Source organism: Cynoglossus semilaevis, chromosome 2 (genome assembly GCF_000523025.1).
Source record: "Cynoglossus semilaevis isolate Cse_v1.0 chromosome 2, Cse_v1.0, whole genome shotgun sequence".
Lineage (NCBI taxonomy): Eukaryota > Metazoa > Chordata > Actinopteri > Pleuronectiformes > Cynoglossidae > Cynoglossus > Cynoglossus semilaevis.
The window spans coordinates 19,117,797-19,137,797 of NC_024308.1; the positions used below are offsets into that span (position 1 = coordinate 19,117,797).

The window sequence follows — 20,001 nt, forward strand, 5'->3', positions numbered from 1 at the left end:
ATATATATACACATATATATATAAAAAACACTTTGATTCAACCATAATTACAATTCTTAAAAAAAAAAATCAATCGAAAAATCAAACCAAAAGAGCACTTGAATACGCATTTAAGATTTAAAGGCTGCACTGGTGACTTAAACCAACCAATCAATGCTATTATTTTGACTTTCAGATTTTAGTCATTGTTTTTTCTAAATCTGGCACTGTTGATAAAAATAAATAAAAAACACATTTTATTTATAGGTGCCTGTTAAACCCTCAAGCACATAGTGCGCTCAAAAATTGACATGTTAAAAATTAGCGTAATCACAGAGAAACTGAAAGGTTTTGAGAATGGATTTGAAGAATGGCAGTACACCAACGTTCCTAAGAAAACATTTTAGTTTACCAAATACATTCCTCTATACATTTGTTATATTAATGGATGAAATGGAATGTAAAAAATCTAATTTTGGCAAATAAAAAAAATTTCAAACTAGCAGCAATTTTCGAATTATTCACCTTTTATGTAGCCTTTACGCAATTGATTCGCTAGACCGTGTTGTTGCATCTCACAAATTGTCATTTTAATAAGCTTCCCTGTAATGTTTTTTTTTATACCCCTGTAACGTTTCTTTACAAGATTTAGCGACATTTTAAAAATATTGTGCCTGTGTCAGGAAAGGCAGCAATTGGAGCTATTGCTCTGTAGAAGTTCTGTGTAAACATTTAGTAGTTTTACAGAGAACGGCGATATTTCGTATAGTAAATACATCCCCGTGCGGCAACTAACGCAAGCCACCCAAGGCTCTTTACTTAAAGCGACACATGCAAAAGTTAACACAAAGGAGGCAGACAATACTGACAACTATGTTTGCACTTAATGCCCAAGTGGAAGAAAAGTGGGGTTTTGCAACTTATCACCATTTTGGAACCAAAGCGTGCACCATTTTGTTGTGGTGACATGCTTCTCGTATGGCAATTGCAGAACCACTAAATCCTGGACACAGGGAAACTGAAGGGAGAAGAAAGCATTGCTATAACAGCAGAGCTTCAATGGCAACGGTCAGCACAATTACATATCACACTATCAATGTCAACTGGGAAATGCAAAATGTGGTCATGCAGACTTGCCCACTTTTTGAGGACAGCCTACTGGAAAATGTAGCTTGTAGCTTTAAAAAAAACAACAACAACAAAAAAAAAACATGGACGTCAAATAAATTCTATTCTTTCTGAAAAATACTATGGTGCATATCCAGTGCCATTTTAAGCTGTCTGTATCCTTAAAAAGCTTTGAAAATGCTTTTCAAGGAAAAAAAAAAACCAATTTAGTTGTTTGTTTGTTTTTTCATGTTTGAAAGGTTTATGATTTTTCGTGCTTATATTCTGGAAAAAATACAATTGTAGTTGGGCAAAACTGCTATGTTTTTTTTTTAACGAGCCTTAAAATGTCGTCGCAATTTCGTGAGACCAATATTGTACATATCGTCTAGTCTCGATATCTATAGTGTAATGTTTTTCTTCATGTAAATGCCTGAACGCAGCTTGTTATTATGTTTAATCTGTACAACAGACTTGGCCAATTCTTTACTATGCGGTACGTATGTAGTTTCATGATTCAAAGCTACGAATGTGTGTAAATAAAAATCCCATGGACAGTTTAAAGTATTTCAACATATTTGTTCCCAACCCGAAAATTATTAATCTGATGTGTAAAAACTCCGCAAGTATTTTTTTTTCTCTACGCTAGCAGAACAAGATCATAGCGGTTAACCCATGAGCTAGTTAACGCTCACTTTTTATCGCACGGTGTGACCTGAATTTAAACATTTTTGTTTCCACGTAAAGACTCATTAATTTTTAAACATGCACAAAGTTTCAATAAGTGACTACATGGGGCAAGCGTAAAATGGTGGTGGAGTTCATTAACCCGTTCAATTTCTAACGCAAACGACCGCCTCGAGTGTTTTAGCAACAGTCCCAACAGTCGGAAACTCGACCTAACGTTTCTTATCGTACACACCGAGCAAGCGTTTACCTTTTTGCAAGCCCATCCATTCACAACTTTTTTTTCATTAAGCAGCAGAACTAAGATACCGCAAGACCGCCTCGTTTTTATAGCACACACCTTCAGGTATTAAAAATGATTGGTTAAACGTACCACTAATTTTAGCCGTTTGATTGACAGCGGCTCACGCCCTGCCAATCTGTAGCTGATACACTTTTGAAAGTGGGGGGTTGGAGGGGGGGTTCAACCGTACAGCAAGCAAATGTGTTGTAAACATTTATCACAATCACAGTAACGAAGACAACGGGTGACTCTTTTAAAGTTATGCAACCCGCCGGGTTACCTTCAGTGCTTTTGTTTTCGTCTGATTCGACAGTCTCTTGAACTAAGGTTGTTAAGCCAGGAGAAAGGGGCGGGGATGGCGCACTAAAAACGTGGTTCGCTGTGATGTGTTCACGTGCATCGGAAAAGTAGTTTCACAAAATTAAAATCCCGTAAGAATTGACCAGGCAGAGTTTGACACCTCCTGTAGACTGTCCACAAAAATTACCTTAGAGGATGTTGTCGTCTTGCTGGTATGTAGGTAAAAAATACACGCATAAACTTACCTTAGAGGATGTTGTCGTCTTGCTGTTCTTTTAATTATACGGTATGTAGGTAAAAAAAATACACGCATAAACCCGTATATAAGCGTATGTAGTATATACGTGTATATATATACACATATAGACACGTCTATACATGTACGAACATATACAGATATGATATGTCAAAAATCTTTGTTTTTCCCCCCTAACTTATGCTTTGATCCTTTGTTTTTGAGCAGGTGTCTTTGTTCCTTTAATGTGAAGATAAAAGCCCATACGCATGTAGCCATTCTTCTTCTGTTGCATTAACCAATCAAATCTTCTCTTCCAGGTGGCTGGGCGTGAACTTTTGCATTTTGCATTGCCCCTAAATTAATTTGTTGATTGTTTCGTGCTTTACAGTTTTCACGCCTCCTGTTAATAAAGCGTTATTTAAAAAAAAAAAAATCAAATCTTTTTTTCTTCTTCTTAGAGGTAGAAAGAGGAAGTGTCAGGTGAAACAGGGAATAAAGACGAATTTAGAATTAAAGTCAGGAAACTGCTTGCTTTGCAATGATGGATAAACATTTGGTTTATGTATTCTTTTGTCAGATTCGTTTTGAGATGTTCTAGATGTTGTTTTTTTTATTATTACCATCATCACCATGAATTGTACACTGCCTGCCCAAAAAAAAAAGAGTTGCCACCTGGATTTAACGAAGCAAATAGGTACGAGCCTCCTATTGGATAATTACTGCATGGGCGATTATCTTTCAGCTGGCAACAAGTTATTTAACCCCAACTGGTGCAATGAGTTGCTAAACAACCATGTCGAAAGACGCATCCCGCGGTCGTGGAAAAGATCTTAGTCTGTTTGAGAAGGGTCAAATCATTGGCATGCATCAAGCAGAGAAAAAACATCTAAGGAGATTGCAGAAACTACTAAAATTGGGTTAAGAACCGTCCAACGCATTATTAAAAACTGGAAGGATAGTGGGGACCCATCGTGATGGGCGCATCAGGGTAAGAAGAGAGGCAGGTGAAGTGATGAACCCATCATGCCTAGTGCCTACTGCCTACAAGCCTGTGGGGGCAGTGTTGCTGCAGTTGGGCAGGTCTAGGTTCAGCAACGGTATGTGCTCAAAGAATGAGGTCAGCTGACTACCTGAATATACTGAATGACCAGGTTATTCCATCAATGGATTTTTTTTTCTTCCCCGATGGCACGGACATATTCCAAGATGACAATGCCAGGATTCATCGGGCTCAAATTGTGAAAGGCTGGATTCAGGGAGCACGAGACATCATTTTCACACAGGAATTGTGGCCAATTGTGAAAGGCTGGATTCAACCCCATTGAGAATCTTTGGGATGTGCTGGAGAAGGCTTTGCGCAGCGGTCGGACTCTACCATCATCAATGCAAGATCTTGGCGAAAAATGAATGCAACACTGGATGGAAATCAACCTTGTCACATTGCAGAAGCTTATCGAAAAACAATGCCACAGCGAATGCGCGCTGTAATCAAAGCTAAAGGCGGATTTCCAACGAAATATTAGAGTGTATGACCCTTTTTTTTTGGTGGCGTTTTTTTTTTTTTTTTGGCCAGGCAGTGTATTTTTAGAATAGGAAGCCTGACCGTCAATGGTGCCAGAGAAACAAAAGGAAAAGGGTGCTAATATATGAGCTTGCAAAAATGAAAACACATTGACGTTCTATTTTTGCAAGAGACACACAGTGATGTTTTTTTTCACACATTTTTACTCCAACCATTGTAGAGGTCAAACATGTTGTGGAGGAGAGGTGTCTATTGGTTAGGGCTCATTTTGAACCTTACAGTGTGGTCTTTATTACACTTTTTTTTGCCAAGGTAGATGACGTTTTTACATAGTGATAACGGAATCACTATATATAACGGAAGAGTATTTATTTGTGGGCAGATTTTTCTTTTTTGATTGTACAACTGATTAGAGCCGCATCCTGTATCCCAACATTCCTTGAGGCGGTTGGTATCGTCTCATGATCTGGTGGACGTGTGGAGAAGGATAAACCTTAGCTGTCGGGCGGTACGCAAGGTCCAGACTGGATACGAATGATGTTTTTAAACACAGACTCAGGGGTTGGTATCGTCTCATGATCTGGTGGATGTGCGGAGAAGGATAACCTTAGCTGTCGGGCAGTACGCAAGGTACAGACTGGATAAGAATGATGTTTTTAAACACAGACTCAGTGCTGTCAAAACATGTACAATCATACCAGTTGGTGATTTTATATCATGTTCTTATCACAAACATTTTACCTAAGAGCGCCTATTGGCATTTTAACTTCGTTTAGAGGAGGCTTCTGCTTTATTTCGGACTATTTTAGAAGGAGAAAAAAAAACAAATTTGTCAGTCTGAGGCAATGGAGGGACCAGGTCAAACGTTTGTGTCAACAGCACACTTGCAATGTCACTTATCATAGGATTTTTTTGCCTCCTCCGTTTCAACCCGGTATCCTTATGTACTTACCTCACATTGGATTTATTTTGATTTTTATATTCTAAGTAAGTTGACCTTCCCTTCTTAGTTTTACCCATTTCTGTTCCCTTGGTAAAAAAAACCTTAACAACATACCACTCCCTGTCACACAAAGAATATCAATACGCCAAAAAAAGTCAGAGAGAAACTACATACCCCCACACCCACAAGAAGAAACAGGGGAAAGTTTGAAAATGAAAGTGTGGAACTTCTCATCGAGGTGAGAAAGTGGAGGAAGGCTCACATTTTGTGGGTGAAAAAAAAATGGTAAAGGCCATTTCCATGCTCAGGAAAGAAGTGATCAATTAGGTAAAATCCATCAGTGTCCTGGAAGAAAGATCTCTTGGTCTTTCTGACGCATCTCTGGTAGATGTTTTGCCATAGTTAAGAAGAGAGGCAGCAGAAATTAACATTCAGGAGATCTGGAACATATTTCGTTATAATGATAAAATGAAATCGAATTGATTACAAATTCCAAGGTGAATTTTTGCAGTTTGTTTTAATATGTCATGTTATTGGTAGTGCTGTGCTATTTGCTATCTATGGTGTAGTGGTGAAAATAGGTAAAAAGGAGGGAGATCTGAGCAGGTTACATGAACACAGATTGTTGTAATGTTTGGGTGTGTGATCATGTTTTCAGCACAAGAAAATTTCTCTCTGTGGACCCACACAGGAATGAACTCCTTTCGGAGCTGAAATAGCAGAATAATAAAAACTATGATACTTTACTACACATACAATTTTTAAAATCATACTTTGATAAAATATTTATCAAGCAAGATTTCTTTTACCTTATATTTAACTTTAAAAGTAAACTTTAAATAAAAAAAATGTTTAGTTTGTTATATTAAACTAATAATAATAAAAATGATTCAAAATTATCACTCAATCACTCAAAAATAGTTTAGGAATAACGGCAACAAATATTGATAAAATATTTATCAAGCAAGATTTCTTTTACCTTATATTTAACTTTAAAAGTAAACTTTAAATAAAAAATGTTTAGTTTGTTATATTAAATAATAATAATAAAAATGATTCAAAATGATCACTCAATCACTCAAAAATTGTTTAGGAATAACGGCAACAAATACACCTAAAAGTGTTTTTTTTAGAAAAACTTTTGAGACCACCTGCAATGCTCTCCTTCACCACTAGTGGTCAGCGTACACATTATTTGCAAAGGAAATTTAAAGTGCCCCTGTTAAAATGTGTTTGTGGGGAGTTTTTTTTTTCCACTGAAGAGCGACCTATCCTGGAGCCTGGGCTTCCCGTTTTGGGACGCTCCTCTTCTGCCCATCACACACCGACTTTAGCCCCTTTCCTATAGGCCCCACCCTCGCACGAAGCTCTCAGCTGAAGCGGAAACATGTTGTAGTAAACGGCGTTAAATTTAAGGACAGCGTATGTCTATTCACACGCTGCTCCTAAATACGTAAAACTACACCGAGTTTTGTGTACGCTTTGTTGTTTTTTTTCCCTTCTTTTTAACGAAATGCTGTGAAGGAGAAGAGAGGAGCGTGATTACTTCATCCAGAGGAGCGGGGCGACTGCTTAACGTCCACCGTGTTTGTCTTCCAGTTTTGGGGCAGGTCTTCACGGTACGTCCGTTACTTTTTTAAACGCTGGGATTAGGAGATGTGAAAAGTTGTTGTGGTATAATCACGCGTTAAGAGGTTAAAACGAAAACCTTTTTTTTTACGTTGTACAAAACGTCTCCACCGCCCTTAAAACTATTCTTAACATGTGTATCTGTAGTGGATTGCAGGGAATCTTCGAGACCAGATGCTTACGCAGAAACCAGACCACAACTCTGATAAGTATTAATTTATTAAGGGTAACGTCTAGTACGTACTTAGTTGTCAGTAGTAGTAAACACCACGTTTATGTACAGCTTAGTTGACATGCGTTATGAAGGGGACAGGCAGCGGAATAGACAGATACACAACTCTGCCAGTGTACTTTGCGGTTGACATTTGTTTTTAGGATGCCAGTTCACTGTGTGAACGGGTTAACGCGAGTGGTCGAACAATAGAGCAACATAAAGACGGAGCATCAGTATGTGGGTCAAAATGTGTTACTGAATTGGTGACGGGCAAAAACGTGTGAATGTAGAGCAGTACTGTGTGATTTTTGCCGAACTTGCAACTTTGCATTGATATGCATTTCATTTCGTTGTTCTAAAACTGAAGGTACACTGACCTCATTCCATTAAAGGATGATGTTAGTTACTTTGTTGTCAAATACATCTGTTACATATTATCACATTTCTCTCTCTCTCCCAGTCTCTTTGTCTCTATCTCTCTCTTTCCTCCATTCTCTATCTCTTATCAGGCACATATAGATAGGCTAAGACAGTGTTTCCCGAACATTTTTTTTTTCTTGGGACCCATATTTTAAAAGTCACAAACCATTGCGACCCAAGTCAATAGACGTTATTTGTAAGTCACAAAATAAAGGTGATATCTGATAGCAGTTAGTATTGCTCAGGTGTTTAAACAACGGAAAACTAGTAATTGAACCAGCAAAAAAAGGTGTTCATATTTGGACATTAAATGTTATATATGCTAACATGTCGACAGAAACAGCTCAAACACCGCAGGGAAGGTCTGTGCTCTGGTAAAGTGAGACTTGGGAATGCAATCTAGCTATTGCGATGACCGTGAAGTCCAGGGAAAGGGAAAAATAAGCGGAAAAAAAACAAAAAAAAAAAAAAAAAAAAAATTTCTTCGACACACCTGAGGGTCGCGACCCGCGTCTTTGGGAAACAATGGGCTAAGGAGTGCTAGCAAAGAATGTGGATTTTTTTTAATTTAATGATTGTTTAGTTCATATACTGTATTCGACTTTCATTTCTTATTTGACATGGTAGTCCCGGATTTTAAAATGCACACTATCTGTTTAGAGTACACACTCTGTGTAAGAGGTAGTGGAATAAATTGTTCTTTTATTGTACTCAACTGCATTGCAATTTTTAAAAAAAATTTTTAATAACATTTTTATAACATAACCCTCTTCTGTCTGTACGTTGTGGCTACATTTACTTGAAAAACAACACTTTGTTTTTTAGTAATGGCTAGTTAAGTTACCATTATCGTTCACGTCACCGAGTCCAATTTGTGGCAGTGGGAATTCCCATGTGCCTCACCATATGATTCAGTAAAGATTATGACGTCAAATATAATGATGATATCATAATTAAATTATTCTGAAACCATTATGCTAATGTATAGTAACATAAATTACAATTACTATACGTCTGTATGTTTTGTTGCTGAATGAAATCTTTCTTTTGTTTACATGTAATTATATTCAAGACAATCACCGTCAAATTTTTCATGGAGGGGAACATAATTCCTTAATCAATAATCGTACATCAAAGACAAACAGAATCCCCACGTACTGATTATTTGCGAAGCGCAGTTCATTATCGTGACGCCTTCATGTTTGCGCTGAAAGAGATTAGTCCGCCGGCTACCTGAAGTCATAGATAGGTGTTAACAATTAGACAATTTACAATTAGAAAAATACGTTAAAATGTATTTTCCCTCACCAAAAATATCTCTTGAAATAAAATAATCTCAGGGGAAAAAGAGCTTAAATAAATAACATAAATAAATCAAATGTGTAAAAAAAGTATTGCAATATTGTCAACTCCCGTAGGACTAATAGGAAATATGAAATAACTGGAATAGTAGGGTAAATAGAAAAAAAAAAAAAACCAAACAGATAATAACATTAAATGAATTGAATTAATTAAGTTCTTAGCTAAGAACACCATTTTGTAGTAGTTAAAATAGCAGCAATAGAAAAATAATTCCGTAAAAATTAACGTCTTTTCTGTGTTTCGTTTTGAAAGAGAACTTATCACATGGAGTCATGCTCACAGAACTCTGAGCAATGGACTGCTGTTGCGCTGATGGTTTTTTACTTTACTTTGCACTCTAGATTGATTGGCCAAGAATTGCTGGTGCAGCTCCTTATGGTGTGTCGTCTTGGAATAAATAAATAAAAACAGTGTCGTCTGCATACGCTAGAGTGGTTCAGGGCCTCTCCGTTGCTACGGCATGCTCTAGGAGCCTCATAGTTAAACATGGGGATTGGATTATGGCATCCTCAACACCTTTGTTGGGCCTTTAGGCTATTGCGTAGGACCGTAGTCATGCTCAGTGTTCTTAAGGATTACAGATTTCGCCAGTTTCTCGAAGGTGTTCATAACGATCGCTGTCAATACGATTGATCTAAAATCAATCCAAGGTCACAAGCTGCATTTTCATGGATTCGCGATATATTGGAAAATTCAGCTTAGCTTGTTTGCACAGGATTTTGTTACCAGGCCTCAGCTTAGCTTGTTTGCACAGGATTTTACCAGGTTGCAGAAGTTATCAGGACCTTGACTCTTGTTTGTTTTTTGGGGAAAGAATGATTTTTCAACCTCCCTTTGGTGTTGAAAAAGCTTTGATTGTCAGTGACTTTGTAACTCACGTCCGGTATTTCTTAAATTACAATTTCGACAAAAATCACAGGTGTGTCAAAGCGGGTATAAAATGCTCCGTGTTTGGTAGCCTTGTCCACCTAAATGAATTATAAATAAGTGTAAGGACTAGTAGTTTATTTGCGTAATGTTAAATTGGTTTGCCCTTATTATTTTGCACTGAAATAAATAAATAAAAAAACCTAATCAAGACGAGGATAGAAAAAAAAAGCATAGGCTCAAAACAAAAAAGCCTTGCAGTCACATCGCAATTACGCAATAGGCTAATTACAGTATTGTACTGTATATTGTATTCTGTTGTAAAACACTATATCCAGGATCCAAAAACTTTCTTAAACAAGTTCTTAAAAACCCTGGCCCTTCTCGACACAGATGGGCTTCATATCCTGAGCAATAAAATCTGCAGTTCCTTCTGTGATGTCATTTTGGATGATAGAGGATGCTTAACATCCAGCCTGGTCTCTGTATCTGAGGGACTGAGTCATAAAATGATTGTTGATGTTCTTATACTCACATTGGATGGAGCAACCTAGCAAGTTCGCTTACTGTTTTTAGGTGATGTGCCATGTTTGTAGGTGAGCTGTAATATGCAAACTGTTGAAACTTGATACGAGACGTTTTTCTCCGATGTCTATTATTGTGAAATACTGCCACACTGACGATGTCTTCGGCATTGTAGAGGTTACGAGGTCGTTGAAATCTATTTTCCCCTGTAAGTCCTTTTTTGTATCAGTCTGCTGGCCGGGTTTGGGTTTATGTATTTTACGCAGTTAACTTTTCTGTCTGTCAAGACATAAATGTCAGAATGGGACATAAATCATACAGAGGTCACCTGCTCTTTTGCGCTTGAGGAAAGTGTAATATTTGCCACCAGTTTTCAAAAATGACTTCTTAGCCCTTGTAGATACCACTGCTTCAAAGCTGTTTTTTCATGCGTTTTATGTTTCTAACCCAGGGATGCACCGAAATTAAAATTGTTGGCCGAAAACCAAAAAGCAAAAATGAAAAAAAAGCCCAAAAAAAAACCGAGGCCGAAAACCATAACACAGAAACAATAACAAAGAAATTATTATGCCAATTATTAGTACCATCAAAGCACTACAATTGCATAAACTAATATTAATGTTTAAAAGAATAAAACAATTACAAAATGTGTATACTGGCCTGCTGAAAAATTGTCAAATTAGGTATCTTCTCTCATAAAAACATAAAGTGCATTTAACTCAATTGCTGGATCATTTCTCGTGCGCGCTGCTTTATTCCCGCATCCAAGTAATGATCCTACAACGGGGATCCAGTACAGTCGTACCACGGTCCATCTTTAAAGGATCGATTAAAGGAATACCATCTGCTACAGATGCATCAGAGGAGCTGGTCTCTTTAGTTAGCCGCTCAAACGGGGCAAGAAGAGAGAGAATGTTCTCTGTTGAGACCGAGTGGTGTGAAGCGAATGTATAGTCGAGGAGCTCCTGGTCTGCGCTGCAAGACCTCCTTCCTCTCCTAATGAGCATAGCGATCGGGATGTTTGGATTTCTGGTGATAAATAAAACCCGACGGGGAGAAATTCTTTGATGAAGATTGAAATGTTTAAAATGTAAGGATGACAAGTTTTGCAAACTCTATCTGTGGGCCATTCTCAGATATATTGAAATGCGTCCACCCCGCAGACATGTTGGCACTTTCAGACAAGCCATATCATCATAACTTCCTGTTTCGGCCATTTTGTTTCAGTAGTAAAAGTGTATGAAAATGCACTTTTGGGCCAAAAAAAAAAAATCTTCCGTGGCCGAATATTCGGTGCATCCCTACTTTAAACATACATTTACTTTAACTACACGTTCCAGACGTTTCTGACATTAGGCATCGTGTCGTTTTTTTGACACGATGGGGTTTTCATTGTTTTAATTTTCTAACCGTGTCTGTTGTATGTATCTTTCCATATCTTGCACATGGCCTCAGAGCATTACTGATAAACAATTTCCAGAACAGAAAACAAATTTCTGTGCAGATAATAAATGGGGTCCAGTGATGAGCAAAAAAAAAAAAAAAAGCTACCAACCCACAGAATAAAGAAATTTAAATAACATAAACATAACAAACTATGCTTGTTCCTGTCATACATGTGATAATAATGGTTCTCATCCAGGTAATTTACATTTTTGTCATTTCAATTTTTTACTTCAAGAGCCTTCACTGCTTATCTGGGGCTTCTTCAACTCAACTTTTATGTTGTGAAGTGCTCCAAGTTTGTTAACTAAAATATGTTAAAACATTTCTGAGAGGTCTTGAACTGCCTTGACTGAAGTTCTGTAGTCAATATATCAAATCACATCAAAATTTAAACTAGATAAATTTAAGCTTTGCAACAGGGTTTTTCATCTTGGTCCGTTTCGAATTACTGAAATAGCATAACTGAAAGAACAGTCCTTAGATGAAGCACAGAGGCAGGTTGTTGTCCGGTGTGAAAGGCATCCCTCGGAGTTCTAGGAAGACAAAATTGTGTTTGGAAAATTGATTGAAGTTATCAATAATTAGCTGCCTCCTTATTGTATTTACATAAAAGATTAGGACAAGGACAGATGGTTGTGTGAAAGAAAAAAAAATTAACTGACATTCAACTAAGCTAATGTATTGTTCTTTACTTTGTTTGAATGTTTGAATTGTGTTTGACTTGATTTGCAAAGTTTTATATTAAATACATATACAATACAGGGGGTCCTTTTTGAATTGAATTTTGATCCTACAGCGCAACATAATCCCTTGCAGTAAGTCAGTAACTGTACATAAGTACCTGTGTCATGCACCGAGCTAACACAGTGGTGACATTATGATGTAGGACATGAAAAATTTGTTATGAGTTATGAGTCATATCCCGAGTCTGACTTATGCTTGGGAAGTCCCAAAAAAACTACACGCACAAAAAAAAAAAAAAAAAAAGCAAATGTAGCACATTTCAATGTATAGCTCACAACTGACTGGCTAATGTAAACAAAGTCATCTTTTGCGTTGCAAAAATTTGTTTTAACACCATACGTTGGAATGACGGAACAAGACTTTTTTTAATAAAAATATGGGAAATGCCATAGGATGCCATAAACCGAGGACTTTTTGAACCTAATGATAATTGAATAATATGTGTACTATTAAATCACTCAGCATTTCCTGTTGACATCAATTGAGTGTGTTCTAATAACCCTTGACATGTTTCCTAGTATCTCCAAGTCAACAATTCCACACTTTGTCACATGAGTATTTGCGAAGCATTGATCTAATAGTACACCTGAACTCGTCATTTATCACCTGGATTTATTTTGTTTGGTGCAATTTTTAAATTTAGCATACACTGACTTTATTCATTCTGTTCACTTCGCAGCTGGACCCACAAGCCGACAGTCCGTAGAAGAGTACGTCATTAAGAAAAGGTTTTTGCTGCAAGGCCAGAGAATACACTTTTCCTCAGTCTGGAACCTGAAGAATAATAACAGAAATGTCGTCACCGTTTTCTGCCCTACCGTTGCTTCATGTGTTATTTTGCGTGGCATCTGCAGGTAAGTGTTTCTAAATATGTTTTCAATCGTTAATCGACGTTTTTTTGAGATGTGTTTAGGAAATGAATAAAACATTTGTCGTTTCATTCATTGGCTCCCGAGACCTAATCCATTAAAATCCATTCATCAATTTATAAATTGATGAATGGTATGAAGGGATAAAAGGTATAAAGGAATGAGTTAAAAATACCAAGAAGGTAAAAAGAGTAAACATGAAAGATGATTTAATTTTTCCATTTCATTTTGATTTCACTTATTTTAATTAGTTTATTCCCTGTGTACTTAAAGCAGGATATCAGTCATCCAAGTCAACCAGGGCTTCAAGACAAGAGTGGCCCACTAGATTATAGAGAAAAAAAAAAAAAAAAAAAAGTAAAAATATTTAAAAATAATAACCACATTACTTTGGTCATTATTGAAATCCCATGTTATGGGTCGATTTGATTTCAATTTTTGTGAGCAAAGTTCTGGTTATTCTTTCTTTTTCTTCATGACAGTTTGTGTTTTTTTCCCTCAACAAGGTCATGGACCTGGCGTGTAAAATCTGGACATGTGTTGTGGAATGTCTGTGCAGAGTTTGTTTACAAAGATGAACGGAGTACTGTGTAAATCCACTCGAAACAGTCACAAACCACAAACTTTATTTCTGGTTACACAAACATTTAGGAAAAAAAGGCATGCGATACATTTTTAATTCCAACACTTCATTTAAGAACTATTTGGTTAACGTTTTCCCCCTTCAGAAACACAATTTGTTTTTAGTAAAGCCGCATTTAGTAGCCCCATTTTCTCATTCTATTCTAGATGAAAATGTACACTGGAAGTACAACGGTCCCTCGTCTATCGCAGTAGATAGGTTCCGAGGCCTGCCGCGAGAACTGAAGTTCCGCGAAGTAGTGACACCATATTTATGCGCAGTAAAATGATGATGAAGGAAGGTGACGATGACTGTTACGGCGCAGCCGATGATTGATAGTGATGTGCGGATCGATCCTGAAATATCGATACTTCCGATTCTGGATCTTTATGCTCTGAAATCGATTCTGAAATCCAAATATCGATACTTTTGATACTTACGCATTCTGAGATGAGGTGTATCCTAAACAGAAACACGGTGAAAAGTATCCAAATTATTGAGATGTTGTGCAAGTGACGCTCGGTTGGTGGGACTACTTCTTCTTCCGCCTGGGTGTGTGCGTCATGCGTAAGCGTTGACAACCGAATTGCTTGTTAAGTGTGAAGTTAGAGCGAGTGATATTTACAGCCAATGCCCGAGTCTGTGGTTCCCAAACCTTTTCTGCTGGGACCCCCCTTTGGTTTATTCGAAAATTTCCGCACCCCCCGTCGAACCCAAAACGAACAGGACACACACACACGCGCATATTTTGTTTTCAGACTCGTTCATTTCATACATTTTAAACTGTTTTTCAGTTGCATTCTTGTGTAGCTGTTTTCCAAAGTCAGTGCAATTAAAGGCAGAAAAGGGTTTGCAATAAATGGGAAAAAAAGGCGACGTAGCAAAACCACATCACATCCTTCGCATTACAGCCATCGATAAAATACAATCAGTTTTATACTAGAGCACAGGGACAGGGACATGTCAAAAGTCAAACAAAAAGTATTTTGTTGGGTCGCAACTGACTTTCTGCAGTCACGATTGCCAAAACTCGATGTGAGTGGACAAAAAAAAAAACAACATTGAAATTGTTCCACTCATATTTGACTTAAACCAAGCCCCTTACTGTACATGTTCACACTGTGAATTTTTTTTAATTTTTTTAATTTCATTTTCTTCTCTCCCACCTGCACTATGACTTTAGTCACTTTATTCCTCGCTGCAAATAGTCACTCTATAGTGTGGGATGAATAAAATCGTATCTTGTCTTGTCTTGTCTTGTATTGTCTTGTCTTATCTTGTCTTGTCTTGTCTTGTCTTATCTTATCTTATCTTATCTTATCTTGTCTTGTCTTGTATTCTCTTGTCTTATCTTATCTTATCTTATCTTATCTTATCTTATCTTATCTTATCTTATCTTATCTTATCTTATCTTATCTTATCTTATCTTATCTTATCTTATCTTATCTTATCTTATCTTATCTTATCTTATCTTATCTTATCTTATCTTATCTTATCTTATCTTATCTTATCTTATCTTATCTTATCTTATCTTATCTTATCTTATCTTATCTTATCTTATCTTATCTTATCTTATCTTATCTTATCTTATCTTATCTTATCTTATCTTATCTTATCTTATCTTATCTTATCTTATCTTATCTTATCTTATCTTATCTTATCTTATCTTATCTTATCTTATCTTATCTTATCTTATCTTATCTTATCTTATCTTATCTTATCTTATCTTATCTTATCTTATCTTATCTTATCTTATCTTATCTTATCTTATCTTATCTTATCTTATCTTATCTTATCTTATCTTATCTTATCTTATCTTATCTTATCTTATCTTATCTTATCTTATCTTATCTTATCTTATCTTATCTTATCTTATCTTATCTTATCTTATCTTATCTTATCTTATCTTATCTTATCTTATCTTATCTTATCTTATCTTATCTTATCTTATCTTATCTTATCTTATCTTATCTTATCTTATCTTATCTTATCTTATCTTATCTTATCTTATCTTATCTTATCTTATCTTATCTTATCTTATCTTATCTTATCTTATCTTATCTTATCTTATCTTATCTTATCTTATCTTATCTTATCTTATCTTATCTTATCTTATCTTATCTTATCTTATCTTATCTTATCTTATCTTATCTTATCTTATCTTATCTTATCTTATCTTATCTTATCTTATCTTATCTTATCTTATCTTATCTGTAGACCTTTTTTTTTGAAAATGTTTACTTACTCTAATCCAAGAGCAATGTCTGGCCCAAGAAATATTCTTAGACCGAGTTCCAGCCTAATTTACAGGCAAAGTCTCTGCATTTTTAAGAAACTTAGATTTTGTTTGTAACAGGTCACTCCTGTATTGTTCACAGCATATGATGTGTTACAGTCCTTACTCAATAGAGCAGGAGCAAAGCAAGTCCAACCCCCCCCCCTCCCTCCTTTTCTTTCTTTTCCATTGCTCATTTTCAGTGAGCAAGCAAATAAATTATATCACTCACTGCCAGTAATAGAATACAGCTGTAGTCATCATGTGTTTTCCATTGTGCTACATGGCCCTTTGTAAAAAAAAAAAAAAAAAAAAAAGCACATGAGCCACTGGAGTAAAAGCTGTGGAGTAAAATAGTGATTCCAAGTGTGCCTTCATTGAAGAAAAAGAGAGTTACGCTGAATCTGGAATTCCTCAGTTTTTAACGTTAGTAGCTGTGAAAACAGGAATAATAAATAATTAAAAAAAAAAAACTTGTGTGATTATGCTATAACGTTTTATTTCTTAATCATTTAAATACATTGTGTCAGCTTCAGAGTGCGCAACTAAGTTAATAAACAGGCTAAGTGAAGGTTTCCAGGTGTTGTCTTTTGTCAAGCTTCCCCCCTCATGGGGCCTCACCTTCCACACTCTGTTTCCACTACGGCAGTCCTGACTGAAAAGACTCTCTGCCCTCGCTTTTGGAACAATCCTTTAGAAAACAACAGTGTCTCTCTAAAAGGGGAGACGACATTGGGTTCTCTTTGAGCCTAATGATTTCCCCACAAACTCACTCGTAGAAATCGTAGATAAGGTAATGATTAAAAATAGGCAAGTATAACCCGAGAGTTTAGATCGCCAGGCACGGGACGAGCATTTAAAACAGATGTCGCAAAAACCGCAGGCTAGTTTAGACAGCATTTGGGTTTAGCACTGATATTTTGTATATTTTTCATGTTTTTCGAGTTAAACTACACGCCACTTTGTCCGTTTTTGTCACAGGCCCCGGATTGTTTCCCTGGTGTCACTTGAACACTTAACAACTGCGGTTGTTAAAAGTACATATTTTTAGCGATGTCATTTATCTATAGTACATAAAATTTGGTTGCATTGCTGGTTGTAAATATTGTATGTGACGAGACATTTGTCGGCAATTCAATTTAAGGCTAGAAAAGTTGAATTTGCAGTTAAACGTCAATAGTAGAACATAGTCATAAGTTGTTTGAGGACAAGAGCTGATTCTCTCCATCAGCGACTCCTGCTCAACTTTGTTGGGAATCCATGCAGGCTAGGGTGGGACGTTACTTTGATAGGCACACCATCCGGCCAATCACATGCAAGGATAGACTAGGATCATGCTGTAGCTGCTTTTTTTTTCTTTTTTTTTTTTCTGTTTAAGCCACATGTGATTGGTCGGCTGCACCATGTGCAGAAATGTTGGCATTGAGGAGGATGGGGATGGGCGAAAAGAGATGAGTGCAGTTGCTGAGAGAGACTAAACGCTGCAGCAGCAGTGGGATAAAGTGTTAAAGCAGGAAATGCAGCGCAACGTGTATGTTGCTTTTTTTTTTTTTCGTTGTGTTTTTACATATTTTCATTTATATATTTGTTTTGGGATTCTTCAAATGACTGTCCTGCACAGCTGGCATGGCTGGAACCTCAGCATGGTTAGCACCTGCGAGGGAACCGACAACCCCGAGTCTAGTAACACTGGTTTTGGTAAACGAAAGAAATCCTGAATACTCGCCGCTCTGTCTTGTTGCACCATTTGCAAGGTCTTCTAACAACGCTAACGCTGCCATTGTTAATACCCATATCTTCACCACTTTGGGCACCCATATAATTGCGAACATGTGTGTGTTTATTGTTCATAACGTGTGTCTCTGATATGCACATCATTCTGGTGACTCCTTTTTTTTTTATTATTATTAGCAGCATTTCCCGGCATCACCTCTAAGTGTTTCCAAAGGGACAACAGCATTTCCATGCTCATTTAATTTTTAAATACATCTGAACTGGCGGAAAAGGACGCATGCCAAGTCTATGTGTGTACACAGTCTTTAACCCTTTCATGCATGACGGTCACTACAGTGGACAGCTATGAAAATGTCATAAAATGTCATTTTCTATGATAAGAATAGGTTTTGATGGCAGTGTTGCATCTAAGCCTCTACAGTGGACGCCTGAGAATCACCCAACACTGCCGTACAGTGGTCAGCCTTTGCAACTGCAGAGTAATTGTGTCAACATTCAAAAAAGAAAATTTGGTGTACAAAAACAGAACCAAATCAGTTCTTATTTTTATGTCTAAAAACACATAAAAAACACTTAGTAACATTTTTTTAACTCAGTATATCACGGGTCATGCATCAAAGGGTTAAACATCATGCCCATAACAACCTATATAGGTTATCTCCTGCATTGATTGTTTTCTAACTCTCTTCATTTTGGCCTCCCTCACGCTTCTGTTCATATGCTTTAAATGGTCCAGAATGTTTAATTACATCACCCCTGCACTACAGCAAGTTTCGGGTTCTAGGTTCAATTCTGTACCCATTTCAAAATCCTCCTGCACACCTTCAATGGCCATCCATAACCTCACCCCTCATTATCTGTCAGACCCCCTCCGTATTGCTGCCTCCTTCCTCTTCCTCAGAACCTCCCTCTCTATTCACCTCCTCCCTCCACCTGCCAACATACAGTACCATGGGTATCGGAGTCTTCAGCTACTCAGCTACTCAGCAAAAAAAACACTAGAACTCACTCCCACTGGATATCTTCAACAGTGACTTATTTGCTTTTATTCAAATTCAGACTCATAACTACGCTTTTCAAAATATACTTACTTACTGTGTTTGCACTGTTCCACTTCATTCGGTCTACTTTGTGTTCTATGGTCCCAGCCCCAGGCTAGCTTTAATGGTTTAAAGAATATCAAACAAAATCCAATGTCCACCAGAGAGCACACAAATGAATAGTCGGGGTCTCTCTCTCTCTCTCTCTCTTTATATGTACGTATATACTCTATAGAACTGTGTGATTCAAGCAGCCGTTTCTCTCTCGCTGCTCAGCTGATGAACAACTAATGTAACATGCTGGAAGCAACAAACAAAAAAACAAAAAAAATGACGTTAAAAAAAATAAAAAAAAAAAAAAAAATGACGTTAAAAAAAAAGTATGCCGCCAACCACCGCTTCACTCTCTTTACTCACGCCGTTGCTAAGACACTGTATTTTTGGCGAGAGCTGTTACGAAGCCGTGTTTGACTTTGACTTTAATTGTTTCCAAATGCTTGTCGTTCTCTGTGACGTTCTCCGTGTCTTTAGCATAGTGTTTTTGTAACTTGAGCTAGTCTTTGGCAAGCACGGTTTGACTCAGAGAGAAAAAAAACCCCCCAAAAACTCACCACAAATGTTTTGTAGTATGCATTGCTTAAAGTGCGGAGTTGTTCACTGCTCACACTCCAAGTGAAAGGAGCCGTATCTGGGGTTTGTAGGAGGGGGTCATGCAGACGTAAAAATCTAATGGATGTCAGGATCTACTGAATTTTGTTGCAGTAGATGTTGGTGCAATAACAGTAGTGTTATTGCTATTGCTACTGTAAAGTGTCTAACTCTTGTTAGAAATGTGTCTTTTTCCTTCAAAGATACTAAAACCACATCCTTCTTTTTTTTCTTTCGGCTTTGTCCCTTTTTAAGGGGTTGCCGCAGCCAATCATCGTTTTCCGTTTCACCCTGTTCTCTGCATCTTCTACTCCGACTCCAACCATCTGCATGTCCTCCCTCACTGCATCCATATATCTCCTCTTTGTCTCCTACCTGGTAGCTCCATCTCTAACATGTTTCTACCAATGCATCCACTGTCCCTCCTCTGCACATGTCCAAACCATCTCAATCTGGCTTCTCTAGCTTTTTCTCCTAACCTTCCTGTCTGTGTTGTCCCTCTAATGACCTCATTCCTGATCCTGTCCATTCTTGTCACTCCTAAAGA

At 37.2% G+C, this 20,001-nt stretch overlaps 2 protein-coding genes across 6 annotated transcripts in view; one reads left to right on the forward strand and one right to left on the reverse strand.

Moving 5' to 3' along the window:
• brdt (bromodomain, testis-specific) overlaps positions 1-2,747 on the reverse strand; it is a 7,593-nt gene extending 4,846 nt beyond the window's left edge. Inside the window, exon 1 of one of the 5 annotated variants that reach the window (XM_025054256.1) lies at positions 2,602-2,747. The gene's annotated coding sequence lies outside the window, so the exon portion shown is untranslated. The other 4 variants (XM_025054257.1, XM_025054255.1, XM_025054258.1 and 1 more) reach the window with 4 other exon arrangements.
• Positions 2,748-6,279: 3,532 nt separating this feature from the next.
• The window catches only part of tgfbr3 (transforming growth factor, beta receptor III), a 40,979-nt gene continuing 27,257 nt past the window's right edge, over positions 6,280-20,001 (forward strand). The window contains exons 1-2 of the mRNA XM_008307319.3: positions 6,280-6,678; positions 12,946-13,120. Of these exons, the coding sequence (XP_008305541.1) occupies positions 13,060-13,120 (61 nt within the window). The 5' untranslated portion in view covers positions 6,280-6,678; positions 12,946-13,059. The remainder of the gene's footprint in view (positions 6,679-12,945; positions 13,121-20,001) is intronic.